Source organism: Podarcis tiliguerta (assembly GCF_965153285.1).
Source record: "Podarcis tiliguerta genome assembly, chromosome: 8".
Classification (NCBI taxonomy): domain Eukaryota; kingdom Metazoa; phylum Chordata; class Lepidosauria; order Squamata; family Lacertidae; genus Podarcis; species Podarcis tiliguerta.
The window spans coordinates 59,098,006-59,113,098 of record NC_139541.1 but is presented as its reverse complement, the minus strand read 5'-3'; the positions used below and the strand labels follow the sequence as shown (position 1 = coordinate 59,113,098).

The window sequence follows — 15,093 nt, the reverse complement described above, 5'->3', positions numbered from 1 at the left end:
GCGCACGGAAAGGCCGTTACCTTCCCACCAGAGCAGTACCTATTTATCTACTTGCACTTTGACATGCTTTTGAACTGCTAGGTAGGCAGGAGCAATGGGAGCACACCCCGGCACGGGGATTCGAACCACCGACCTTCTGATCGGCAAGTCCTAGGCTCTGTGGTTTAAGACATTGTGGATGTTCTTTGAATGTGCCGGACACTATAGAACATATCCTTTTCTACTAACAAGCTATGCAAACGTGTGCTATTCCCTTTTTTGGGTAGTGTAACATCATGGCAAAATGAAAATATCGGAGTGTATCTGCCTGATATGAACCCAGAAGTAACTGCAAGGGTGGCTGAGTTTTAGCGGGAAGAAATCCCAATGAAAATCCTCCCTATTATATATTTTACATGGCTGTTTATTTGTATATATTTTAAATTTTTATATATGGTTGTTTTATGATGGCCTATACTTGTAACGCCTAATAAAGGTTTGGCGAAGTACGTTTGATCCAAGCCAGGGATCAAATGCAGTGCTCAAGGCAACTCTGTGTGGCCCTTGAAACTCTCCCATGACCACACTCCTCACTGTCACATGATGTGTAAAATGTTTTGGCATAGCTGTAACTCTAATAATGCACGTTGCTTGTTAGGACTGAGGACAGCAAGGCATGTGTGAGTGTATGTAGAAACTAGCTGCCTCTATAAAGGCAAAAGACTCCAAATGGTGCACTCTCTTGCTTCTTGCGGGATAATTAATTTGCACACACACAAAAAGGGTTCTTATCCTGCACATGTGCAAATATCCCATCACTTTTCTAATGACAGGAAGTCTGATAAGAAAATTGACAGAAAAATGACAAATGGGAAGTGTAAGATAACCAGTAGCTGGTTGTATCACTTTGGTGTGAATGTATCCGGATGAATGCTCAATAAACATCTCATCTGGAATCTCCCATACAGAACACAATTTTACTGGGAAATAAGTACAATATTTTGGTAAGGCTTGCGTAGGATAACTTCCTCGGAATTGTGCCCGCTACAGGTAGATGTAATTGTCTTTCTCTCCCACGTTGCTCTCATAAATGGCACATAAAATCCGCTACCTGACTTCGCAGGGAGCCAAGAAGTGAAATTACATTTGGAGCCCGTGTCTGGGCACAACATGCTTAAGACTCTGGCCAAGTTGTTAACTCCAGAGGTAGCACTGCTGAGGGAGCTGGTGACCTAATGCATCAGTGATGTGAGATGCCAATATAGATTTTTTTAAAAAAACCTTTTTCCTATTAAAGTAGCTGACACCCCCCACCCCCCAAGGTCAGGTAAAACACCTGTAGGGTTGTAGCTCCAGGACATGCCCTTCTTAGTATACAAAGCTATTCCACGGTGCAATTTCGCTACTCCAAAAAGAGATTTGTTTTTATGTCATTTAGCGTAAGAGAAGAAAGAGGAGTTCTTCTTCTTCTTGATGCTGTGCTGTAACAATCCTAGGCTTGCCCAAGCATTTTTAAATGGGGTTTTTACATTTGCCTGCGGTCTATTCTATTGTTCAGATCTCTTCCGTCTTTTGTTTCGTTTTGTTGCTATGCCCTACACCGCTCCGTTCTCTGCCTGAACAAAGGGCAGCTGAGGGGGAAACTCAACAAGACACAAAATGCTGTTTTTTCACAAGGGCAACGGGACGGCGAAAGCAACCACCTCCTCCCGTCGGCGGCTAAGCGGGTGCGGCACGTGGCCGCCGGGCGCCGCTCTTCCCGCCTCGAACGAAAGGAGCCAAGATGGCGGCGGCGGTGGGGAGCGGTGGGGCTGCCGCGGCTTCTGTGCTGAGCCGAAGCCGGTTCCGAGGCTGCCTGCTCGGAGCGCTGCTGGGCGACTGCTTGGGCGGCGGCTTCGAAGCTTTCGAGACGGTCAACTTGGCGGAGCTGCTGCGCTTCGTGCGCTCGCTTCAGCCGCCCGAGAAAGGTAAAAGGAGGAGGGGCGGAGGCGGGCGGAGGAGGCTGGGCCGCCTCCGGAGTCAGCTGGGCCGCTTTTACCTCAGCAGATGGTGACCCTCAGGGGTGAGGGAGGCGGCCCTTCCTTTTCGGGGTGTGTGTGTGGGGGGGGGGAGGGAGGGAGAGCCCCCAATTTATTTGGGGCAAGCGACCCTTCCCCGCCCCCCTCATACATTTATTCCCGAGGGGTCGGGGCGGCTCACGCCTCGGTGTGTCGTCGGGGCTGTGACATTTTCTCCACGGTAAACGGTGGGCAGTCACGAGAGGAAGACTTCGTGTTGTGGGATTATCAGCCCGCCCTTGCGAAGCTCCCTTTGCTTGGGGCTGCCTCCCGAGGCCGCAAATTCAACTTGCTCAGTTGAAGCTGGCTTTTTGGAGGTCTTGCTCAACAAGACCGCTTTCTCGAAAGGGTCGGGGTTTTTTTGTTTTGCAGTAAGGGGAAGGCAAACGAATGATTTGACCCAACGACGCCTGGCCTGCTCCCAAGACAAATAGGAGTGAATCCTCATTAAGTAGGATTCTCTGCGTCGTCAAAATCAGCAAACAGGTTGGGTGGGAAGCACCCAAGAGTGTGCGTGAGAGAGACCTTGGAAAGCCAAGCCTGAGGGTGCAGAGGACGAAAAGTGAATTTATTTCTGATGGAAACTTTTAAAGAAATAGCTTCCTGGCTCTGTGTATGGTCGGGGCATGCAATCCGAAGGGTGATGAACAACACTCGGGTGCTTTTATTTTGGTTATTTTATTTTGGTTATTTTGTCAGAACGGCTGGCCCAAGACAGGTTGGCACCTGAGGCGAACCACAAAACATCCTCCCCAGCCAGGGAAGAAAGGGAGTGTGAAGATTTGCACCAGGAACAAGGGGGTTATACGGATCCACATAGGGAAGATTTGGGTGAGTAAAGATCTACATCAGGGACAATGTGGGGTGGGGAATCAAAGCAGCCTTCCCTGCTGGTTGAGGTGGGAATCAAAGGCGGGGAAGAGCCCCACTCTGAAACATGCCAGGTGGGTGCAGACTCCAGGAGACCCCAGAGGCAGCCCTTGCCATTTTCTCCAGAGGGATGGGAGGATACATCTCCTGGTCACTGGGATGTACAGATGGCATTGGGGAGAGCGGCCACTGTGGAAGCAGTGTTAGAAACTCAGATATATACAGTGATACCTCTGGATGCGCACACCTCCAGTTGAGTATCCTTCAGGATGCGAACACGGCAATCCCGGAAGTATTTTTCTGGGTTTCGCCCCGCGCGCATGCGCAGAAGTGGTCCCTCCAGTTGCGGAAACCTCGGGATCCGACTGGAGCTCCGGAACGGACCCTGTCCGCAACCAGAGGTACCTCTGTACACTAATCTCCAAACGACACCTTAAGCATAGGTTGCAGTTGCCACAACAGAATGTCTAGGTCCCACGAGCAGCGAAACCCAGAAGTAACGTGCTTCGTTACTTCCGGGTCACCGCAGAGCGCAACCCAAAAACGCTCAACCTGAAGCATATTCAGCCCGAGGTATGACTGTACTTTATTAGAGCATAAGCTCTCAATGACAACAGTCTGCTTCAGCAGGTGTATGAGATTTAATCCTAAATTGGCAAGCATACATATTTATGAAAACTTGTACATCCCACCCTTTTAGAGCAAAAACAGTTCCTTCAGCGTGGCTTACAGCATTACGATTCCATAAAACAATGACAAGAAGAGAGAGTGGCAGCCACATTTAGCACATAAAAACAATTGTTTACCTCATAAAATAAAAAGGTCCCCAGTAAGCAGCAAATAACAATGAGAGGCTGCTTTGGGGGAAAGGGTGGAATACAAATTCAAGCATCATTATTTAATAATAATAATAATGTGTGTATTATACATAATATGAAAATTAGGTCTTTTTAGCGTCTCCACCCAGATTATGGAACACCTTTATTTGTTCAATAAACTGGGTGGAGATGCTAAAAAGACCTATGCGCACATTGTGGCAGGGATCTGGAGCAAAGGAAAATAAAATGCAAAATGAACAGCTGACAATTACCTAAAGCAAAATAGTTACAATGACAAATTGGTGAGCCTTTGGTGTAATGAAAAAACATGCTCTGGAAATTCTTCTGTTGACTATTGCCATGGAAATAACCTAATTTTGCCATATCATGTTATAATAAGATGTTTGTTTATTATTGTTGTTGTTGCACAGTGCCAGTATTATAACTGCAGACAGGGAGTGTCTGGTTGTGAGCTCCAGTATCTCTTTTCCCCACCAAATGAAGGTTTTATTTGAGCCCCACTTGTGTGTGTTTTGAATGCTAAGATTATGTTGAACTCAGGAATGGGTGAAGTTCTCTGAACATGTACAGAGTGACCTTCTTCCCTCTGGGATTGCCTGATACCTCTTTATCAGTTAACTACTCTTCCCAAATTTTTATTGAGGGGAAAGAGGAAAGGGAAAAGAACACACTCAGCACACATCCACGTGCTTTCCAGTCTATCCATCGTATGCTGACATTTCTGCACTTCCTACCTTGTAGGAATCCACTTCTACAGTGATGACACAGCTATGACTCACTCGATAGTGAGGTCACTACTAGCCAAGCAGGACTTTGATGAAGTGGATATGGCAAAGCGGTAAGGAGGGTGCTGTAGTTACAAGAGATCTTGAAGAGTAGGTGTGGAAAATCTGTTTCAGCTTGAGATCCTGGACAGGTGCACCCAGTCACAGTTCACAGTAATGGGCTGGATGGACTGATGGGTTTGACAAAGAAATCATTGAAATGGACTCTGTCCCTTTTTATTTTTATGATTATTCATTCCTTTCTGTATCCTAAAACACTTCTCAACTGCTTCCGTGGGAGTGGGAATTTGCACGTTCACATTGTTTTTTGAAAATTTAAAAAGACAATGCAATGATCCTGTGCAGATTTACTCAGAAGTAAAATCTACCCTGTTCATTGGGACTTAGCTCTCAGTATATGAGTGCAACTTAAGGCATCTTTGTGTAGAGTTTCCTACATGCTTACCCAACCATACCAGTTTTTAACGAAAATGAAATGTCCTGGAGGCTTTTTGTGTGGCGTGGTGGGAAAAGGGGTGAGAGTTTATGTAAGCATTTCTCTTCCCAGGTTTTGAGGAATTTCTCAGTCCTCCTTTCTTGTGTTAGGCAAGAAACCTTCCCAGAGATTCCTTTATTCTTATCTGATTGTTTCCACTACAGAGATGTACATGTTTGGCAACGTCTAGGGTGCTTCTTTGCATGTATTTCCTAAACACACAGGGACAGCCCCTAAGATACTGTTGAAGAGGGCTTGAGGAGAATCTACGTCCTGTGTGAAATAGAGTTGCGAACTTTAACTTGATTAAGTAGTATGATCAGTTAATTCACCCACTTTGCCACTGCTGGGCAATCAGGCACTGTACTTATTGTTCACCTATTGGCACCTGTAGAAGACCTTCCTTTTCCAACAAGCCTTTTAAGTGGAAATTTTTATCCCAGTCCCCCAATGATTAGCATTGGGACCTGTGCTTTTTAACTTGTTCATATATGATCTAAAAGTTAGGAGAGAACAGTGCAGTAGTCAGGTTTGCTGAAAGAGGAGTAGACCAATTAATTTGTGGAGGCAAGGGCTATCAGTGGCTATTAGCCACGATGTCCATGCTCTGCCTTTCCAGTAGGAGGCAGCAATACCTCCAAATACCAGTTGCTGGAAACCATAGGAGGGGAGTGTGCTCTTGTGTTCATATTTTGCTCGCTGGTTTCCCACAGACATCTGGTTGGCCACTGTGAGAATAGATTACTATTCTTATGTTCTTATGTAGTCTTATCTTCATTGGCCTAGAAATTGTATTTATATGTGTTTTCTTGTTGGTTTTCTTAGTGGTAAATTGCTTTGGGATGTTTCATGGGAAGCAATTTATAAATAAAATAAACATATCCTCCAAATTCACCCTGCTAACTGGACCAACTAGGTACTATTCTTTTTTCATATTAGCAGCTGTTCAGTGATAGCTCACAGAATGTAAGTGGAGTTGCATTTTAACATAGTCTCCCTGCAGGTTTGCTGAAGAATACAAGAAAGACCCTGACCGGACCTATGGCGCCAGTGTGATTACTGTATTCAAGAAACTTCTTCGCCCAAAATGCAGAGATGTGTTTGAGCCAGCGAGACAGCAGTTTAATGGGAAAGGCTCCTATGGGAATGGTGGTGCCATGAGAGTAGCAGGCATTTCACTAGCTTACTCTAACGTTCAAGACGTAAAGAAGGTTTGTTGATTTCTTATACGTAGCCTGCTGAAATAATGCTGACTACATAACAATAAAAGTGCATCACAAACAGTGTCCTAGGCTGGATGGACATATCTGTGTGTATGGAATGCTGTCTCCAGTGAGACCCACCAAGTGCTGGCATTAACATCTTTCCAGTGCCACGTTGACATGTATGATGTTTCTGGGTGTGCATGGTTTTTTTGGTGTATGTGTGTGTGTATTGCTTCATTAAACTGGATGGCGCTTTTTACTTGTGCATGTAATTTGCATATTAGGTGACAGATAAATAAATAATAATATGTTGGTTTAATTAGCTGAAATATGCAACAGTCTCATATCTGCAAGGGCCAATGTTTTTGTAATATTTGCATAAACTCTGTAAGGAGCAATCCAACAATATCATCCCCCATAATCTCTCCAATGCAGCCATTTGCTGGTTGCCGTGCTTATGGGATGTCAGATAAGAGTTACAGGATTTGGTCCTGCACATTGTGGTGCCAATATCTTAGGAAGTTGCTGCAGTTGTGCCTACTGTTATAGTAGTGTTGGTGGGAGCTCTCAGGGACTTGTCAGTGAATGGTGTGTGTGTGTAACAGTTCCCCTCACGTGTACTGTGCGGTCATGACATTGAGAAGAGTCATGTTGCAACATGCAAAAAGTCTTAGGCAGGGTGGTAGCAGCATCGGACTAAGGAGCAGTATCAGAACAGATTGAAGAGAATTATTTTCGTGTTGTGATATCAGAGAAGTTTAGAAAAGTTCATTCAGGATTTTTATAATTTGTTGCCAGAAGCCATGGTGATGGCCACTTATTTACATGGCTTGTAAAAAATGATGAAACAGATTCAAGGAAAGTAAGTCCACTCATAACTACTACCAGATTCAGAGACAAAATTCCTCTGAATAGGAGGTGCTGAGGAACAACAAGGGTGGGGGTAGTGCTTTCATGTACTGCTGGTGGGCTTTCTGAAAGCATTGGTTCAGCCACTGTGGAGACAGGCTAAGAACATAAGAGCCATGCTGCATCTGGCTAAAGGGCCATTTAGTCCCAACATCCTTCCTGTCCTCATAGTGGTCCTTAAGGAAAGCCCATAAGCGGGACCTGAGCAGAACATTTCTAACTTGTTCCCCAGCAACTGGTATTCAGAGGCATACTGCTTAATAGCTAGAAGCCACTGACAGCTATATCCTCCATGAGTTTGTCTAATCTGTTCTGAATTTTCTCACATTCAGCTTCAGATAGTGGCCTGGTCTAGCAGGGTTGCCTTACCTTCTTAGGTTCAACTCCATATGTTGATACTGTGGGTAAGTCAGAAAGGCAAGGAAGTCCTTAGACTGCTTTGTCACTGCTTCCTACAACATTTGTTGCCAGCATCTGTCAGAGAAGATGCTAGGCAGGTAAGACACGCACCCTGTTGGTTTAAGACATGCACCCTTCTTCAGGCTTAATTTTTACAACAGTGTCTTCTGCTTTTGCAGTTTGCCAAATTGAGTGCTGAATTGACCCACTCCAATTCCTTGGGCTATAATGGAGCCATACTGCAGGCCTTGGCAGTTCACTACGCTCTACAGAGTGTAGAGCTGAATCGGGAGAAGTTCGTGGAGCAGCTGATAGGCCACATGGAGGAAGTGGAAGCAGATGACAAGTCTGTTGCGGATGCACGAATGTAAGTAATAGCCATCTGAGGGCAGGCTTACATTTATACTTGGATGTAACACAAGGGGGCAGCATACCCCCCCTTGAAGCACATGCCTCAACCCAGTCTCTCATCTCCAGGCTGGGCTATGAGGAGTTGCCATATTCAAAGCGTCTAAAGAAGATCAAAGAATTTTTGGAGCAGAGCACCGTGTCAAAATCAGATGTGGTGTCAGAATTAGGTATGTACAATATTGCGCACAAGGCATGGACTCCCATTTTGTGACCAGAAAACAGTAAAACACTAATCTGTAGAATTGTAAAATTCAAGCATGTGGTTTATTTAAATCATCAGCATTGGGGAGGAAGTAGATAGAATAGTAAAATAATTGCTCAATTGTGTGTGAGAGAGTGGATGAGTTGTGGGAGGTTTAAGACAAATTATCTTCACACAGTGCTTACTTGGCTGATGGAAATTTTCATAGGATGTTATGAAAGTTGTGGTATAAATAGCTTAAACACATACATACACATGAGTTTTTAATGGTTAGGTCTTTTGGGAACTACCTGTTGATAGGCAGAAATGCAACTTCAGCATTCAGAGTAGCCACAATTCCAAGTATCTGATCTTGGAGGTGCCCACTAGGATGTGTTTATAGCCAGCATAACATGCTTGTGGATTTATGTGAGGCATAATGGTCATGTATATAGCGGTATGGGTACACACACATACACGTTTCTATAGTAATCACTTTGCATTGAATATAATGAGAGTTTATGGTGGAAGGCTAGATGCATGTGCTGTTGCTTGCTAAAGGGAATTAATTCTTTTGTCAGGCAATGACATTGCAGCCCTGCGCTCTGTCCCCACTGCTATCTATTCCTTTCTGCGCTGCATGGAGTCTCACCCAGATATCCCTGAGGACTTCAACAGTCTGCAACGGACCATTGTCTACTGCATCTCATTGGGTGGGGATACAGACACCATTGCTACAATGGCTGGGGCAATTGCTGGGGCGTATTATGGGGAAGAGCAGGTGCCCCAAAGCTGGAAGTATAGCTGTGAATCTTTTGAGGAGACAGAAAAGTTGGCTGACAGCTTGTATGAACTCTACTGCCAGCGGATTTGAGTCATGGAAAAAGGAACCCTGTACCTGGTCATCAGAGCTGTGTTTCTGTTTCATCTTCCAAAGAAGAACTCGTTTGCAATGTGGGGCTTCTTTTCCCTCATGGGAAACATGCCTAGGATATTTTGTGTGGCAGATAAAGGTTCCTCTTGTAACCAATTGCTCAAAAGTGCCAGTTGCTTTCTGCTGCATACATAATATCTTGCTCCTCTTACAGTCTCTGATTTTTAGACTTTTATTATTAAATCTCAGTTGGGGTCGAATCTCTCTCAGTTCACTATGCCCAAGTGTTGGGAACCCTTGGTACTGAGCTCTGCCTGTCTGGACTCCAGAGCCACCAGATGTCCACATCAGGGACTATCGTTTGTGCAAACGTGCAAAATCCATATCACATGACCCAAATGAAAATCAGGAATTGACTGTGTAGTTTAGGTCTACCGACACTGAACTTTGTGGTGGTGTTAGAAGTAGTACAATGCCCCCAAGGAAAATGGCTCAGGATATCCTCCTACCTGGTTTGAATTCTATTTGTTTTTAAGAAACAAATATTAAAATTAGAGTTTGTTAGAATTTAAAGTCTAACCAAAAGCACCGTTGGTATCAATGTTTGTGGCACTGCCACCTTTCTCGTGAGGCCTCCCCTGTGCATACAGTGGCCTCTGAGTCAGTCCTTAGCTGTCCTGGTCAGCTTGAAAACCTTCTGTTTGTTCGACAAGGAGTGAAAATATAATAATTACTGTTATTATTTATTGAATTTGCTAGTCACTTTAGATTGCCCAAGGCAACCCAAAGTGACTTACAAACAAACAATATTTACATTGATTTTTTCAGGCAGTAATGTGAAATACAAATCTTTTTGTAAAATAAGATTTATTGATGTTGGGTCAATACAATCAAGTACTGTAGTTTCAGTTCAAAAGTGAAGACCAGTTTTTGATCACAAAACAAGAGTGCATTTTAAAACCAAATTTACTATGAAACAGTGCATGTAACATAAGTATTTACAAAACTAAAAATTCGCTATATACTAGGTTAGCAATGAAGATACTAGAGGCAAACTTCTTTTCTTTAAAAGAGAGAATTTGTATATAAAAATGCATATTGTAATGCACAGTTCAAAGTAGTTTCCAAACCTGATCTTTCTGCTGACTGAAACCTAATTCCCACATGCTCTCCAACAAAAAAAAACCCCCAAACTTTGTCACAGACAATATCTGGCATCGCATTAAAAAAAAAAAAGCTAACTCATGACTTGTGAATCAGCCTCTTCATCCCACACTTCATTTCCTATGTGTAATAACAGCCTCTATATTAAGAAGTTTAAAAAGTTGTATAAATGCAGAAAGGTTATGCCCTGTATGAGAGAAGAGAAGAGTGAGGCTGCAGAACAGCACCCATGAAACAGAACAATTTAGTTTGGAGATAAATGTGCTTTTTGTCATTGTGTTTTCTGTCTTACCAGCCAGATCACAAATGTTGAATCTCCAAAGGAGCTGAAAAAAGAGGTTATCTCTGTGTTAGAACACAGTATAAATAAATTGTGTACCAACACACCCAGGAGCAATTCTGGGGTTTATGTGATTCTCTGCTGCTGTTAGAGTACTTATCCACCACACTTTCAGTCTCTGCCAATCTGACTTTTAAATAGTAACACATTTTCTTAGATCTGATGGTTTTTAAAAATGGAAGCTAAATACTCTACTTCACAGGAAAATAGACTTAAATTTAGAGCACCAGTCTCTTGGAAGCCTTCTTCCAATATTAGGCACGTAGAAAATGTGTGCACTTGGCTTCTTCAGTTTTAGCCTGTGGTGACCCAATGTGAAACCAAAGATGTTATTGCAAGCAGAGTGTGCCTTTGGCATTCTTGTCCTCTCCAGGAATTTAGAAAACATCAGATGGAATCAGAAATCTTGGGCCTATTCTTTTGCTTGTGTCTAAATCATACAAGTTTAAGTTAAATGAAGGAAAGAAGAAGAGGCAGTTGGCAGCGCAGCTGAAATAGCAGGTGACCTAAATTTCAATTCTCCAGCATCCATCTATCAGTGTTAGTTATTTTTACAAACCAAAATGTGATGATTTTTTTCTCTCTCAACCGTCGCCCTAGAATACTTGTTCACAAATTTAAAGTTCACTGCATTTTAATGTTTAAATACCTTTATCTACATTAAACCTGGGAAATTGAACTAAGCCACTCTCGCCGTATTGTTGGCATCCTGGACACTTGAAAAGAAGCTCTTTGAACTATGAACTGGATTAATTCCATCTATTTTCTTCATAACAGGCCTAAACAGTAAGAGGCTCTTGCTTATTTTTATGTGGTATCACCAAAACAGCATATTATTTCTCCAAGATGAGAGAGCTCACTCTTCAGCAATTTAAGGGTATGCGTTACCACTTCTGAAAGCACTGTACACATGATCAGTTATCCCAAAATCTGTGAATAACCTTGTAAGGCAGGTGACATTTCAAGCATTATTGAGAGAAAGTGGTAAGAAAAGACAAATTATTCTTTTCCAAAATCACATAAATCTTTGCACACAACACTTTGCACCTTTTTAATAGATATTGCACTATACTGAATAACATTAAGTAGCTAATAGCACCGTTGTAGAAATGATTGAATGGAAAGTTACCATGAAATCTACTTTTTTTAAAAAATCAACATTTTTATGGTGGTTGGGTACTTCCACCACCCTGAACAACAAATAAGTTTACACATCCTGAAAAAAATGGTCTCTTAACTGGCACTTCGAAGATAACACAAGTCAAGCTAGTAGCAACTGAACCTATATCTGCAGTGCCTTTACACTGGTTTTGTCAGACAACAGCATTCATAGAACTATCTTTTTAGGCTGCTGTCTCATGAAGGATATTTAGCTACTTGATTTGCTTAGGGACTATCAAGCATGTGCACTTTAGGGAGTCTTGTTTTTGTAGAGGATCACAAAAGCCTCTGGCTTTGGAATATTTTTGACTTGCCATCCCTTTCCCCATATACCTCTGATGGCATGATTTAAAGATGTGTTAAGCATTCTGTAAAAGGTGCTCATGCAAAGCATTCCACAATTTGATAATTCATCACTTTGTCACAATTTGACTGACTTGAATCACACTTTTAGAGCAGAAAGATTAAAAGTGAACAAATGCTAAATTTGGAAGGTGGTGTCTTAAGTTGATACGTCACACAACCTGCAGATCCCCGAGTGCTGCTGTCCGTCGCATGCCTTCCGTGCATCCTAAGAGACTTGACGGGCAGCTAATCCTCAAGTTAGCATCTGTGGTCGATGTGCAGTCACTAGGGTAAACTAAATTCTGAATACAAAGATGGTACTGAAAACAACAGCAAAGTTTTCTCTCTCAAATTATCTTCTCAGCTTGGTCAAAATGGTTCCACACACCATTGGTTTTCACCATCTTCCCAGTGACACTGTTTTTTATTTATTTTTTAACGGACAAGTTTATGGCTACAGTGGATTAAAGGAAGTGTGCCCAACAGCTGTTATGTAGGGCAGAGAAGGAATCCAGAAAAAGATGAATGGATGTATTCAGTGGAGTACAGACCGTTGGCCTGATCCGATGGCATTTGGATCCAGACCTGGTCGTTCTCTTTGAGTTCAAGCACTGCACTACCGGAAGCTTGGTCCAAGTAGCCTTTTTTGTATTCATCGTAGGTATAGGTGGCAGGCACGTTGTTTTTGTAAAGTGCCACCCAGACATTAGTTCCTTTAACGTGCACGTGATAGGCAAAGTAATAGATGCCAGAGATGGGACAAGTGAAGATTCCTGTCACTGGGTTATAGCCGTTGTGACCATTGTACAAAGTCCTGTCGAATTTTACTGGCATTCCTGAGGCTGGGAATGGTGATGTTAAGATGGCAGTGAAGGCAGGTACCATCTGGGCAGATAGTTCCCCTCGGCCAAACTGCGGCTTCCCAGGCTTGCCATTCCCCAGAACTGCTCCCTCTACACCTCCATTTGGCAAGTGGAGGCCAGCAATCCCTGTCTCATCAAACATCCCGGGTGCTCCTGGGGGTCCAGGTGGCCCAGGTGGCCCTGGAAGCCCATTTAATCCAGGATTTCCTGGAACCCCTGGTGGCCCACTGGGACCCACAATACCCGGCTCCCCTACTTTGCCATTTCCTGGTTGGCCTGGAAGGCCAGGCTCTCCTTTTAGTCCTGGTAAACCTTGGGGCCCCATTGGACCAGAAGGGCCTTGCAGACCTGGTATCCCTGATGAGCCTCTGAGGCCTGGTTGCCCTGGAATACCAGAGTCCCCCTTTGGGCCCATGGGCCCTGTAATCCCTGGAACCCCAGGGAGACCAGCGAATCCACCTTCCCCCTTGGGGCCCATTGGGCCAGGCATCCCTTGTGGTCCAGGCAATCCTCGCTCCCCAGGAATCCCTGGCTTCCCCACAAAACCGCTAGGCCCTTGGTCCCCACGGATACCTGGTAGCCCTGCAGGCCCACTTGGACCAGCTTCACCTTTAGGGCCTGGAATGCCATGTTTACCTGGCATACCCATAGAACCAGGAATCCCAGGGGCCCCAGTGATACCAGGGGGACCCATTTCGCCTGGCTCTCCATCCATTCCGGGCTCCCCTTTTTCTCCGCTGATTCCTGGCACACCTGGTTGCCCACGATCTCCCTTTAAGCCAGGCAGCCCAGGCTTCCCATACCCTGTAGGCCCAGGCATGCCAGGCATGCCACGGTGACCAGGTTCTCCCTTGGGGCCCACATGCCCTTGCAGTCCAGGCACACCAGCTGCCCCCGGCACACCAATTCCATCCACACCTGGTGGGCCACGTGGGCCCATAGGGCCAGGCTGCCCACTGAGCCCTGGCTCTCCTGGAAGCCCTGGGTCACCTTTGCCACCTGGAGCACCAGGCAACCCATCAAGTCCAGGTTTCCCAATTCCCTGTGGCCCCGGAGGTCCTGCAGGGCCTGGGGGGCCTCCGTTTCCCCGCGGCCCTATCAACCCTGGCTTCCCAACTCCATTTTCACCCTTCATGCCACGCTCGCCACGGGGACCGGGCTCTCCTTTGGCCCCAGGCTCCCCCCGGAATCCTGGCAGGCCTGGGCTTCCTGTTGCGCCTGGCTTTCCGTTCACAGAAATGCCAGCTGGTCCAGGCACTCCTGGAGGGCCTGGCAAGCCTCGTGGCCCTTGGTCTCCTCTCATGCCCGGCTCACCATTAATTCCAGGCATCCCTTTCATACCTGCCTTGCCAGGGAGCCCTGGGATGCCTGGTTTGCCAATGCCAGAAAAGCCAGGTGGGCCTGCGGGGCCTGGTTGGCCGTGGAGCCCTGGTTTGCCAATGCCGGGTTTCCCAGGGTAGCCAGGTGGGCCAGGAGGTCCTCTTAGGCCAGGCTTTCCAGGAGGTCCGGGTTCTCCTTTGAGGTCCATCGGCAGCAGTGGTGGCATATCTGCAAAGAGAAGAGGGACACATCAGTATGAATTAGGAAAGAAAGGCCTGGCAACTAACATTTTGGAAGCCAAGGGAAATGTAGATGCATGCCATCTCTTCAGCTCCAACTACCAATGGCTCCCAGCACCATTATTGGTTAAACTTCCTTCTGTTGCTTTCAGAACATAGTATCTGGGTAGGTAACAACCTTTGTTGCCTGAAAGTCTTGAGTAGACACATTAATGCCATCAAAGGACATTGCACAAGAACAACAACATATTTCCAAATATGTATTTAGATTTGAGGTCCTTTGGAATAATTAGCTGCATTTCTGCATTGTGACAATTAAACAGCATAATCCAGACAACTCAAAAAAAAGAACAAGTGATTACATTTCTACATATGCAAAAGCTACTGTACAAGAGGGTCACAGATGGAGGTAAAGGCTTGGTAGATACCAAGCCCCTTAAGAAAACTACATTCGTAAAGAAATCTAGCTTGCAAGATGCACAAAACAAAGAACAGTGCTCAGGCAGGCCTCTCCTGCTTTTCTGTTGTTGAAACTGTGCTAAACTTACATACTTCTAAATACCATGGTGTTCCCCTAAAACTCATGAGTGATGTAAAAGAGCCTTTGTTCACTCTACACAACGATGCTGAGTTTGAGTCTACCCCCGCCTCCGCATGTACTTCTGTTTAAGCACTGT

General features: G+C 44.9%; 2 protein-coding genes across 6 annotated transcripts in view; one reads left to right on the top strand and one right to left on the bottom strand.

Moving 5' to 3' along the window:
• Positions 1-1,460: 1,460 nt before the first annotated feature.
• Positions 1,461-10,562, top strand: ADPRS (ADP-ribosylserine hydrolase). Its single transcript, XM_083453312.1, has 7 exons — positions 1,461-1,946; positions 2,736-2,867; positions 4,487-4,583; positions 6,009-6,216; positions 7,698-7,885; positions 7,996-8,096; positions 8,692-10,562. The coding sequence occupies exons 1-7, from the start codon at positions 1,763-1,765 to the stop codon at positions 8,982-8,984; spliced, it is 1,203 nt and encodes a 400-aa protein (XP_083309438.1). The 5' UTR covers positions 1,461-1,762; the 3' UTR covers positions 8,985-10,562.
• Positions 9,835-15,093, bottom strand: part of COL8A2 (collagen type VIII alpha 2 chain) — a 216,139-nt gene continuing 210,880 nt past the window's right edge. For all 5 annotated transcript variants that reach the window (XM_083453301.1, XM_083453300.1, XM_083453302.1 and 2 more), the window contains one exon: positions 9,835-14,405. In XM_083453301.1, coding sequence (XP_083309427.1) covers positions 12,484-14,405 — 1,922 coding nt within the window. In that variant the 3' untranslated portion in view covers positions 9,835-12,483. The remainder of the gene's footprint in view (positions 14,406-15,093) is intronic.

Excerpts from the sequence above, each read along its gene's own strand:
- ADPRS (XM_083453312.1), top strand. The coding sequence starts at position 1,763 with ATGGCGGCGGCGGTGGGGAGCGGTGGGGCTGCCGCGGCTTCTGTGCTG. Across the intron at positions 7,886-7,995 it reads TCTGTTGCGGATGCACGAAT|GCTGGGCTATGAGGAGTTGC; the intron begins GTAAGTAATAGC and ends TCTCATCTCCAG. Across the intron at positions 8,097-8,691 it reads AGATGTGGTGTCAGAATTAG|GCAATGACATTGCAGCCCTG; the intron begins GTATGTACAATA and ends TTCTTTTGTCAG.